The 13,469-nt window shown below is 45.1% G+C and overlaps 1 protein-coding gene across 1 annotated transcript in view; it reads right to left on the reverse strand.

Annotated features, from left to right (window-relative positions):
• Positions 1-13,469, reverse strand: part of LOC139421197 (SRC kinase signaling inhibitor 1a) — a 52,952-nt gene that overhangs the window by 35,788 nt on the left and 3,695 nt on the right. Inside the window, exons 2-3 of the mRNA XM_071171839.1 lie at positions 10,709-10,735; positions 1,835-2,033 (exon numbers count right to left, since the gene is read on the reverse strand). Coding sequence (XP_071027940.1) covers positions 1,835-2,033; positions 10,709-10,735 — 226 coding nt within the window. The remainder of the gene's footprint in view (positions 1-1,834; positions 2,034-10,708; positions 10,736-13,469) is intronic.

The raw sequence follows: 13,469 nt of genomic DNA on the forward strand, positions 1-13,469 counted from the left end.
ATGATACTGTAGTCCACACTGTAAAGCTGTCCCAATGCTGAGTTCACTCAATATGACTGTAGCAGAAATAAATGAATAATAGGTCAGGACTTGAATCATAACTGAATGTCTATGAACATATGATCCCTGTGCTAATAATGAAATGCATTGCAGTGTATGGCTGTGTATGGTTGTCGTGTCCCAGATATGTAAAGTGAGGCGTGGATGATCCAGTGTTGTGTAAGCAGTAACGCACCACAGGGCAGGCAGGCAGAGAATCATCACACTCATCTGAGGGTGCGAAGAGACACCAGGCTGTAGGTTACATGACTAACCCAGGAGCTGTGTGATTGGTCCCTGATAAAAACGCCCAGCCGGGAGTGCATCATTTACGCTTCTGAAATGGCTACAAAATATGCAAATGTAATCACGATTCAATCATTTCGCAATAATTCATATCGAATAGTGAATACAAATAAACCGCAAAACGCGAAATGAATTGGGAATGGGAATAATTATTTACTATGTAAGTGGATAAGGTTTGATAAGATAGCAGATAAACTAGGTAAATGTTAATATGAAAATGGTATGAAGCCATTCTGATTAGATGAGTAAGTTGAAGTCCACAAAAGCTTTGGGATGAGGAAAATGTTGCCTCAGCTATGTAGCTGGTAAAGGCTGTTACATGGTCATGTATATGTCATGCAGTGGCAGTTGGTGACGTTTAAGATGAGGGAGGATGTTCATTTATTTGATGAGCATGGTCTCATTTCTATTACAGCATATTGGATGACTGTCATTCATATTCCCATTCACCCAGCTCAATGTAACATCAATAGGTTTAGGCTTCTACATTATACTTTAATTTGGCCTATACCCATCATGAGTTCCTATTGGACAAATTCAGGTATGTTTATCCCCATTTCGTTCCATATTGATTCCTTTTAAGAAATGTTTTTCAACGGAATCGTCAGAATGAATACACCCCTGATCACACGCAAAAACAGTTCACTTTCATATCAGCCACATGTAAACAGCTTGATCACTTTGCTTGTTAATTCCTTCTCGCATCTACGAGCTGTCTTCTCACCTTTTCCATTCGCTTGTGGGCTTCAGTGCACAACACATCAGCTGTTTGTTACCAGGCAAAATATTCAACAACATCTCTCTTTCTCTCTCTTGCTTCTCCTATATATTTTAAGAAATTCATTTGTTCAAAACTGTTCAACTATTTTCTTTCTCTCTCTTTGAGTCAGTTACTCACCACATTTTATGCACTGCAGTGCTAGCTAGCTGTAGCTTATGCTTTCAGTACTAGATTCATTCTCTGATCCTTTGATTGGGTGGACAACATGCCAGTTCATGCTGCAAGAGCTCTGATAGGTTGGAGGACATTCTCCGGATTACTGTGTAAGTCAATGGAAGAGGGTGAGAACCATGAGCCTCCTAGGTTTTGTATTGAAGTCAATGTACCCAGAGGAGGACGGAAGCTAGCTGTCCTCCGGCTACACCATGGTGATACCCTACAGAGTGCTGTTGAGGTTACAGTAGATCTTCATTGCAAAACAGTATGTCTTAATCAATTATTTGGTGACGTGAATATATTTACTATAGGTTTATCTAAAAAGGATAACTGTTTTAAAGTTTCACTCTTTTTAATTTTTGTGGAATTCACTGAGGAGGATGGTCCTCCCCTTCCTCCACTGAGGAGCCTTCACTGATGTAACGTATATTCTCTGCACAGTCTTACTGTAGCAGTAGTTGGTAAAGGATAAGACGGGATCATGTACACCTCATGTATAGTTTCTGTACTGTCTGGGTCATGTCCAGCTCCAGTGTGGGTGTTGGGTCTCACCTGGGGAGCGCAGCTTGTTCTGGCTGGCTGAGCGGGACAGGGGCAGACTCTGGCGGAAGCGGTCGGTTCGGCTGAACCCCAGGGGGATGTCAGCCTCAGACATGGTCTCAGCCAGAGACTCAGCCGAGGCAAAGGACAGCTTAGCGGCCTGGTCAGCTAGCCCAGACTGGGTGGACTGGGAGTGACGTGGGCTACGACTCTGGAGGAGAGAAAGTGAGAGAGTTTGTTTGGCGAGAGGAGAGCGAGAGAGAGGCGGAAAGAATGGATTTGACAGAGAGGAGTACGGAGAAACGTGAATGAGATAACAAACAATAAACAGACTATAAGACAAACAAACACAATTAAGATTGGCATAATGTATCAGCATGTCGGGACCAACATTCATACAACTGATGCCATCTTTCCTTTTTCTGATTGGGTGGGATGGAATCATGTGACGGTGCCTGTTGTTTCACCAATGCTGACAGCAGAGGGATACAGCAAGGCAGAGGTCCAGAACACAACACCTTCAGAACTAAGGATCCACTGAGGACCAGTAGGTAGGAATGGGGAAGATACAAAATAACCTGGTGGGAACTGAGACCTGTTTTAATGTTTTAACGCTTATGTAAAGTTCTCTCTCCCCCTACACCTGCATCCTCTCCCTATTGGTTGGGGCCCTGCTGGCCTCTGGCCAACCTTAAATGAGTGCAGGCCAGGGCTGTCTTGATTAGACAAGGCCATGTAGATCCAGATCAGGGCTGTCACTCTGGGTTTATTCTACTGGCCTGGACCTGGCCTGGGCCCAGGCAGCATCTCTTCTTCCTCAGCTGCTCTGCTGCAGCTGCTACTAGACTGTGTTCTGGTAGGCTGCTGTGTTCTGTTCAGTGAACTGGCTCCCCTATCCCCACCGCCGGGTCTCCTCCAGCTCCCAGACTCCGTTAATGAGCTCCCAGAATGCTCGCTGACGACTGTTAGGATTGCAGAGCTAGCCAGACACATCGAGCCCACGTTACATTACAGTACAATGCCTGCGCCCCTCGCTAGTAGAAAACAACTTCTCCTCTGCTCTTTCTGTCGTTTCATCCCTCGTTCTGGTTTAATAAGAATTCAGCATGTTTTTTTCCGAGGCTCTCATTAATCTTGTATTTAGGAAGGCGAGACGCAGCCTCACAGAGTGCTGTGCTCATTGACTCCCAGCAGTGCTTGCTTTGGGGTCATTCACAAATACAAGCAACATGCATGCACACACACCACAGGAGGCTGTTGAGGGGAGGACGGCTCATAATAATGTCTGGAACGGCGCAAATGGAATGGCATCAAGCACATGGAAACCATGTGTTTGATGTATTTGATACCATTCCACTCCAGCCTTTACCACGAGCCTGTCCTCCCCAATTAAAGTGCCACCAACCTCCTGTGACACATACAAACTCACAGACACACACATGCACACACACACACACACACACACACACGCACACACACACACACACACTGTTCATACTGCAACCACAAACATTTACACAGTGTAGTCACGCACACAGCCCCAAAACAGAGTGGTGGCACTTGTAAATGACTGCACTGTTTTAGCTAGGAAGATAAGCGTTTCGCTACACCTGCGATAACATCTGATAAATATGTGTGTGCGACAAATCATATGTGATTTGATTTGATTTGGTGGGCAGGCAGACAGTGTCTGAGCACCCAGGGCGAGGGTGGCTCTGAACGATCGCCCCCACTGTGCTTTCTAATGGGGTCATTTATCTAAGCAACGACCACACTAAGCAGGGAGCACAACAACCCAGTCCATAGCACCACACAGCAGCACATATGTTGTACACACAGAACACACAACAGACACAAACACCAGCTCCAGTGAGCCAAGCAGAGCTCCAGGGCTAAATAAAGCCAGAGCGCAGATGGATAAAACACAGCTATCAGCTTGACTCAGCACAGCAGAGCTAAAAGATACATATCCTATAGAAGAGTGAGCCACATCTCTAATCACACCAATAATCAAAGGAGGCCTCTAGTGTCTCCAACATGTCAGCGAGCTGACGTCGAGCTAGCACTAGTCCCTGGAGTTTGTGTGTCTACATAACAGAGGATCTTTTCAACAAATCACACCGAACCGGGGAGACCATGCAAAATATCAAACAGAACTCAGGACGAAATGGAGAGAGGGAAACTAGCTCCGTCTCTCTCGCACACACAGGAGAGATCTGTCAACAAACTCCAGCAACTCACCTAATGAGAATCTTTCACTTTGACTGTTGTTGGAAAAACAGGTGTGAGTCATTCTATAGTAGCTTGGAGAAACACTAAACACTTAAGAAACAAAGATAGATTCCCCCAGTGGAACAAAATATGTTCTCTCCATGTGTTGGAGGAAAGAAACCATATCGACTTAGTGTTGTTGCAGTAGATACTTTATGTAAAGGTGTCAAAGTGATATCCCACTGGGCACAAACATCAATTCCACTTTGGTTCACTGTAATTCCATTGAAATGGCGTGGAAACAACGTTGATTCAACCAGTGGGTGCCCAGTGGGAAAGAACACGGGGAACGTTCCTAGAACCATTTCCTCCTGTGCGTCATCATGGGCAGGTAAAATCACTCACCATCTGCTGGGAGATCTGTAATGCTATACACGCTCACTCTCTTCAGAGGAAAACAGTGATTGCACCTCTTCCACTCTTCTCTGCACCTTTTCATCTACCCCCCCCCCCCCCTCCCTCTCCCCCCCCCCCCCCCCTCCCTCTCCCTATCACCCTATGCTGTCAATCCAGGCTTTTTCAATAGCGCTCAGTTACTGTGAGGAGCCCTAACTTTTATAATACCACAGAGGGAGAAAACAAGATGATCTTACAGGAAATATAATTGAACGGAAAGGAGGACACAGCGGGCTCCAACATACCTAGGACTATGAACTGCTTTAAATCCCACAACAAACCCAATCTCTCCCGCTTTCCTCTCTCTCTCCCTCCTTCTCCGTTTCTCTTATTTTGTCTCTTGTACATTTTTTCTATTTTTTATTTCACCTTTATTTAACCAGGTAGGCTAGTTGAGAACAAGTTCTGCGACCTGCCAAGATAAAGCAAAGCAGTGCGACACAAATCAAGAACAGAGTTACACATGGAATAAACAAACATACAGTCAATAACACAGTAGAAAAAAAGTATATATACTGTGTGCAAATGAGGTGAGATAAGGCAATAAATAGGCCACGGTGGTGAAATAATTACAATTTAGCAATTAAACACTGGAGTGATAGATCGGCAGAAGATGAATGTACAAGTAGAGATACTGTGATGCAAAGGAGCAAAACATAAATAAAATAAAATAACAGTATGGGGATGAGGTAGTTGGATGGGCTATTTACAGATGGGCTATGTACAGGTGCAGTGATCTGTGAGCTGCTCTGACAGCTGGTGCTTGAAGCTAGTGAGGGAGATAAGTGTTTCCAGTTTCAGAGTTCTTTGTAGTTCGTTCCAGTCATTGGCAGCAGAGAACTGTAAGGAAAGGCGGCCAAAGGAGGAATTGGCTTTGGGGGTGACCAATGAAATATACCTGCTGGGGCACGTGTTACGGGTGGGTGCTGCTATGGTGACCAGTGAGCTGAGATAAGGCGGGGCTTTACCTAGCAAAGACTTATAGATGACCTGGATCCAGTGGGTTTGGCGACGAATATGAAGCAAGGGCCAGTCAACTAGAGCATACAGGTCGCAGTGGTGGGTAGTATATGGGGCTTTGGTGACAAAACGAATGGCACTGTGTTACGTTCCCCAGTTTATGTGTTGTAGTTTGTGTATTTGCATGTGTTTTATTTCAGGAAATGGCTTCCTGAAATCCCTCAAGCAGCTGATTGGTCGACTCCAGGGCTAATTGGAGAGCTGACCCCGCCCCCTCGTCAAGACACAGCTGTCTCCAATTACACATTCATTCTGAAGCTATATAAAAGCCAGTGTTCTGTTCAGGAGAGAGACATTTTTGGAGGTAGGGATTACTGAGAGAGATTTTGGAGGTAGGGATTGCTGAGAGATATTTTGCTAGAGAGATTTTGCTGAGGTCATTGCTGAGCGATTGTTTGTGATAGAGAGTTTTTGCTAGAGGTTGATTTTGCTGGGAGTTCATTGCTGAGAGTGGGTATGTTCTGTGAGTTTGTTGCTCAGAGCTCACAGCTCATGATGAGGGGCGAACTTCATCAACATTAGATATGATGGTTATTTGATGTCCTCTGTTTCTCAGTTTGTTTGTAAAATTGTTTAATATTCTGTTTAATTTGTTCCCAGGGGGGAAGGGGAAGGCACCTTGGGAGTGCTTAGGCAAGAGGCCCGCGGGCATACATATACCCGTAGTATATTCACTGTCTAGGCACACTAGGTAAGACCTGGGCGGACCACTCCCTGTATTTTGGTTAGGGCACCAGGTGGTGCTAAATTAGGTAAGTAGTGGGTAGGCAGGTAAGATAGGAGAGGGGGGGGCTTTGAGATTTACTTTCTTTGCTTTGGTTCCGTCTAGCCCCTTTTCCCCATATTACCGTGTACAGGAATAAAGTCCTTGTAAAACGGTACCACATTCTGCCTGTTGTCATTCTTACTCGCACCTACAGTCCATACCTCTTTCGCTTCAGAGAGTTTAGTTGTAGCAGGGTGTTGCGTTCCCTCTTCATAGAGGCGTGCGTAACACACTGTGATAGACTGCATCCAATTTGCATATTCTAAGTCAGAAAAGTCCAGAGGACATTCCCAGAGTGGGTCACGTTTAAAGGTTGTGTTACTAAGCTATATGGAATTGTTGTAAGAAGGTCATACATCAAAGCGTCTTAAAATTCAATGTATCAAAAAATCTAAACGTTTTATTTGTTGAACATTTTTATTTGGCATTACTGCTATTAGCCCATACTGTACATTGCATTACAGATTCCCTACATGGAAGAACAGAAAAACAAATCTAAATGAAGTTTGTTCTGAAGTGTAGGTCCTATATCTGAGAGATATAAGAAAGATCAGGAAACATTATTATAAAATATATATTTTTTTACATGTATTTAACATATTATTTTTGGCACTAAACAGTCTTCATAAGTACTTTTATACATTTTTTTCAACGGGTACCAGGGGACATTCAGACCAGTCTTGTGAGGCCTGTGGGCGTCGTAGAGGGAAATAACCAACATGTACGTGTTTGCGAGAGTCTCACCTTTCCACAGAGGGGTCATTACTGTTGGGATGCTACAGACAGAAGTTGGCAGATGGGCTGTACCGACTTTAGACGAGCCCCAATACGCTTACGGGGGTTGTCGAGCAAAACAAACGATTTTGTGAGAAGACCAATTTTCGGGATGTCTCATGGTCGGATCAACACCGCTCTAGCTCTGTCACCGTTCACCACAGATGCGGACGTGTCACATAGGCGGATGCAGTGGATTGAGACACATCCAATGCACAAAAAAACAGACATCTCTAGTTTAAACTGATGGATTTTTATGCCGATTGTTTTATTATGCTAATTAGATGTCGGTGGGGGCACGGACATCAATCTTAGTTGGTTTTAACTGACTTACATCCCACTCCTCACACCTCTCTCTTCTTCTGTCCCTCTTATATTCTCTGGACTTTTCAACCACCTTTCAGCCACCTTTCCTTTTTCATACACTGAGTATACCAAACATTAGGAACACCTTACTAATATTGAGTTGCCCTCAGAACAGCCTCAATTCATCGGGGCATGGACTCTACAAGGTGTTAAAAGGGATCCACAGGGATGCTGGCCCATGTTGACTTCAATGCTTCCCACAGGTGTGTCAAGTTGACTGTATGTGCTTTGGGTGGTGGACCATTCTTGATACTCAAGGGAAACTGCTGATAGTGGAAAAACCCAGCAGCGTTGCAGTTCTTGACACAAACCGGTGTGCCTGGCACCTACTACCATACCCTGTTCAAAGGCACTTCATTTTTTTTGTCTTGCACATTTACCCTCTGAGTGGCACACAGACACACTCCATGTCTCAATTGTCTCAAGGATTAAAAATCCTTCTTTAACCTGTCTCCTCCCCTTCATCTACACTGACTGAAGTGGATTTAACAAGTGAAATTAAGGGATCATAGCTTTCAACTGGATTCACCTGATCAGTCTATATCATGGAAAGAGTAGATGTTCTTAATGATTAGTATTCTCAGTGTATGTCCTTCTCCTTTCCCTCCCCATCTCTCTCTCTCTCTCTCTACAATCTCGCTCTCTGTGCCATCTTTCCCCTTCCTTTCCCGCTCTGTCGCTCACACCCCTCAGAGCGTCATCAGTTTTTCATCCGTCTCAAAAGTAGCTTCTCATTCTGGCTGTCTGTGTCTCTCTATGTCAGCACCTCTGTTTCTGGACAGCTCTCAAAGCAGCCGAGCACCCCTATACTCCTTCTCCTGCTGCAGTCTATGTCTGTTTGTACAGCCCTGCTCTCACACACACTCGCTCTCTCCCCACACATTGTGCTATTTCACCAAACAGGGAGAGAAGAGCCTGGAAAACAAGCAAGCCTACGGCTGTTCCGCAAAAATTGGAAACAAAAATTACCCCCCATAATAAATCCATCTCCCTCCCTCTTACTCCTCACTTACTCTTTCCCTCTATCTCTGGCTTTCACTCACACCGTCTATCTCTCAGCCCCCCTCCCCCCTCTCTCTCCTTGGCCGAGCTCAGTCTCTTAATAATATGGGGAGTCGTCAATGCATGGAAGAAATTGCTCTGCCAAATTGAGCTGGATTGTTCGCTGATGCGATCTGCTCGCTAGGCAGGAAAGTGAAGAAAATGGCGTACTCTGGGGAGGCGGGATGTCACCTGAGATGGCTGGTAGTCTTCTTTGCCAAGGAAAAATAGAAAAGGGGCCGGGCCAGTAGAATATAGACATACCAGATCTTTGTTCAAATGCATGTGTGTTTGAATATTTGTTATTCAAATAGTTTTTTTCAGTGTATTTGAGTATTTTCAAATACACAGCCCAAACAAGTACCTTTACTTGAGAAATAATATGTTCCAATACCTGGGTTAAACGCATGGGAGTGTATTTGTGTCAGTGTATTTGAGCATTTTCAAATACTTTCCAAGTGTATTTCCAAATGCATTCCAATATTCAACTGCTTGATTTAAATGAAATTAAATGTTCAAAAAAGGTTATCTGAATATTTGTTTTGAAATAGTATTTGAACCCAGGTCTGATACATACAGCAGAATAATCTAAATCGGGCTGGATTCTACCTCTTCTTCTACCTCTTCTTCTTATCACCTGTTCTCCTCCTTCACTTCAATTCTGTCTAATTCAGCCTGTTGAGAATGTGACTCATTCAGTAGGCTTTTAATTATATTAATCTCCAGATTTAGACACCGTGATGTCATTTAGGTGGAGGAGCGCTGGAAAAGTGGGCGAGCCTTATTAGGCGAGCACTTGATCAAGGGCACGGGAAGTAGAAAAATGAAGAGAAAATCGAATATTGTGACAGCGATTTGATGACTGTCCAGTTGCTGCAGGCAGTCAATCCAAGAAAACCGCTTGGATTGACTGCCATGTGAGAAGGGTTTTTAAAGCTTTTTGGACATTATTACGCTCCTCGTAATAATTACATAGCTCTGGGGTAGATGGGTCAGGGATCTGGATATTGATATCTGGTTGCATTTCCACCCTGTCCAGATGATATTTCAGGGAAGCGTAAACCTCAGACGAGGCCTCTTCCCACACAGATGGCAATACTTCCTGTAAGCCTCTCTGTGTAGATCCATGCTGTGCCTCAGCAGCCTCCGGACAACATCTATGAAACGTAACCCTCAACACACCGTGAACCATGCCAGCTCACATAGATCCACAGCATGACACTTACACATAAACTCCATCTACTCCATGTACCTCTGTGTCGCACGCAAGACAGATATACCCTCACGGATGTATCCGCAGGCAAGACAGATATACCCTCACGGATGTATCCTCAGGCAAGACAGATATACCCTCACGGATGTATCGGCAGGCAAGACAGATATACCCTCACGGATGTATCCGCAGGCAAGACAGATATACCCTCACGGATGTATCGGCAGGCAAGACAGATATACCCTCACGGATGTATCCGCAGGCAAGACAGATATACCCTCACGGATGTATCGGCAGGCAAGACAGATATACCCTCACGGATGTATCTGCAGGCAAGACAGATATACCCTCACGGATGTATCCGCAGGCAAGACAGATATACCCTCACGGATGTATCCGCAGGCAAGACAGAGCAGAAATAATACATGCCATATTACTGTACATTTCTCCTAAATACAGCATATCTAACCTCAAAGCCTGTCAGTAATATCGAAGGACGTCTGAGAAATGTCAAAGTAACATTTCCACAATGCAACAAGGCACTGTAATTTCTTCTTAACGTCTCAGTTAGCCTGAGTAATACTCTAGCAAGGTCACATGGATGTTAGCCATTAGCGCTAGGCGCTAGCTGACTGACTGAGGTGGCATTAATCCTGGGAGAATCGTTTCCTGCAGATTAAACGGAGCTTGAAGCCTTTAAGCTGCTGCTGCCGCCTGAGACTAGAGAGATGCCAACTGAGAGTCTGCGTGCCAGCGGTGCGACGGGCACGAAACCAGGCAGAGAGAGCGATGTGCCACCGTGTCATAGGAGCCTGGGGTGGTACACGCACACACACACACACACACACACACACACACACACGCACGCACGCATGCGCACACACACACACACACACACACACACACACATACACACACACACACACACACACACACACACAAAGACAAAGACAAAGACAAAAATACACACAACAAGAACACACCACATTGGATGGAGAAACCAAACTGACACAGCGACACTGTCACTTACAGCACTGACCTTAAAGCTCCAGTAGTTGGGTTGTTGCTGGGGAGAGAGACAAGGAAAGAGAGAAAAGGAAAGAGAGAAGTGTTAGACATTTACTCTCAAGTATCTGACAGCTAACAATAAAAGCAACTCTCTGAGAAATTGCATGCTGGGTGAGGGAGAGAGAGAAAAAGAGACAGAGGGAACGATGTTGAAAGAGATGGACAGAAGAGGAGAGGTAGAGAGAGTGGCTGAAATAGGTAACCCAAAGGCACACCAGCATCAAATGCTCTTAGAAGTGGCACCATTCCCAGCCCAAAACATGCTAGACACACACTACCTAGCCCACTCCCCACACATACAGAGCACAGACATACAGACACAAACACACACAAACACGCACTATCCCAAGCATCATGTCATTATCCTCCGTCAGAGCCGACACAGGGCATATTGACAGACCATTAAGGGAATCGTTAATACAACAAGAAGGTTACAATGTTCTTAGCAATTGATTAGCATGTGGATGTGGGCAGGAGAGGGTGAGGGAGGGATCTGTTTGTGAACGTAGTGTTGCAACTCAAACCAAGTAGGAACTAGTTACAGGCTGTGCCTTTTGACAGGATTAAATGAAAGAAGTGAAATTGAATTAAACAGGCCACTCTGTCAGTCGTTCAGATGTTGGCCTGTCTCCCAGACTTCTCCATCATCCATCTGCAGACAGGCCCCATCTCTTCCTCCTTTTCTCTTACTTTTTGCTCCCTCGCTCCACCTGCCTCTCTCTCTATCCATCTGATATTCTCTACCTAACCCACTACCTCATTGCCTCTCCCTCCTCTCTTTTTATCCTCCTCTCCCTCCCTTTGCCCCTCTCTACTGTGACACATGCTAGTCTAGACCAGGGGAAGTTCCATTAAAACATAATAACCATGGTGTGTTATAAACCAGGCCAGGCTTCCAACGGCCTGGAAACACCTCACGATCATATGTAAATTAAAAAGATGGCGACAATTCATGAATTTTGATCCCAAATCTAAACTCTTGTTCTAGTTCCTTGTTCTTATCTGCAGGCAATTTCCAGTTAATTTACCGGAGTGACCGTTTTCCCTGCTGCCATATATCCACCGGCGTGAGGGTAAGACAAAATGACAGGTAGCCTAGGTTTTCTTCATTTGATTTATCATCGTCGGCTAGTTTTTCTTTCTCAGTGTTTCCTTTCGATATCGCCTCATCATATTTTTATTATGGACATCAGTAAGAGATCATTTGCAACTGATGTGTTACTTTATCCTCTCCCCATCTGTCTCTCACCCAGCGTAGCAATTTATAATAGATGAGCGACATTCATTTAACTAGCTGGAGAGCTGGTTCTGGCTGATGGGAATCCTGCCTGACCTACACGAGGCCAGTCTCTCTAAGCCTAAGGTGTTCCTCCCTCTATCTCTCTCATTGATACCGTGTTAACCAGTCCTGCAGGGCCAAGCTATAGATTAAGGAGGCAGCCAGGTGTACAGGGCAGGCAGGCACACTGATACAATAGTAGCTACCTCTACACCCCATGCTGATCAATGGAGCTGAATTTTGAATGATCCGGTCCAGACTAAAGTGATGACCTGGAGAGAGTGGCAATATACCACCACAGGGCACCGGGTGGCACCGCCATGACTCCCTGCCATGGCAACACCTATATCCACAGCGTCAGACTGACCCTGTATCACTGTGTTCTGTCCACTGTATACCGTTCTCTGTTTTCCCTGTAGAACCCGGAGAAAGGGACAATGTACGCCCACAGGACAGGGGCAAAATGCCTTGCCATGGCAACAGCAACTAGCCTGTTACCAGACCTGTTTGTGACAGGAATCAGCTATACAGCGCACACATGCTTGGAACCAGGCTAAACAACTACAGCAACAGTCTGGAACTTTCTCTGGTTCTCTGAACCACATTGGTGGCTGCTGATTGTGTATGCAGATGAGCCTCCCTGATCAGTTCACCTTTTCTCTACATTGCAGGATGGATGGGGCATGAGCTGAAATTAAATGTTGGGAGTGAGTTCATTGTAATGTCTAGCAGTGTCAGAACTGGCTAGAACGATCAGATCCAGGAAGACAGAGTTTTGCTTACACTGACGCAAAATAAATGGGAATCGGCCCAAACCCCGTGCTTCCTTTACTGGGGAGCTGAATGTTACTAACGTAAAAACACATCTCTATAGGAGAATGTTGGGATGTCACTAAAGTCTACTAGAGAACACATTCAGTTAAACTCCTCTCTCTTGGCCTCTCTCATTTCTCTCTGTTCTGTAAGTGACTTCTAGTCTATTCTACTGGTTTTGTGTTGGAGGTCAGGTGAACCAAAGCTTTGTGCCTTTGTGTGTGTCGGCAGGATGGAAATGTGTGTGTGTCCATGTGGAAAGTAGGTCACGACTGGAATAGGAGGTAGGCTCTATTCACTGAGGATGGGCTGGGTTAGATTCTACCTGCTCATGTGTCAGTCAGTCATTCAGTCTAGCCTGCCTGGGCTCTATAGGGTTGCCCCTGACAACCCTGGAACTGACAGACAGACAGAGGCTCAGCGGGAGCATTTCTACAAGTGAATAACTCTCTAATGATTTTTTCCCCCTCACAGACTAGTAATGTGTGAATGTTTATTGGGCATGTGCCTGTTCTGTGGACTGTGGTGTAATGAGTCTTCTTTACAGATCTAAGGTCAGAGTAAACAGCCTCTCTTTCTCCAGCACTTCAGCCCCTGTTATTGTTTGAACTGCACCTTGATTGGCCATCCTACAGATTGG

Source organism: Oncorhynchus clarkii, chromosome 12 (genome assembly GCF_045791955.1).
Source record: "Oncorhynchus clarkii lewisi isolate Uvic-CL-2024 chromosome 12, UVic_Ocla_1.0, whole genome shotgun sequence".
Lineage (NCBI taxonomy): Eukaryota > Metazoa > Chordata > Actinopteri > Salmoniformes > Salmonidae > Oncorhynchus > Oncorhynchus clarkii.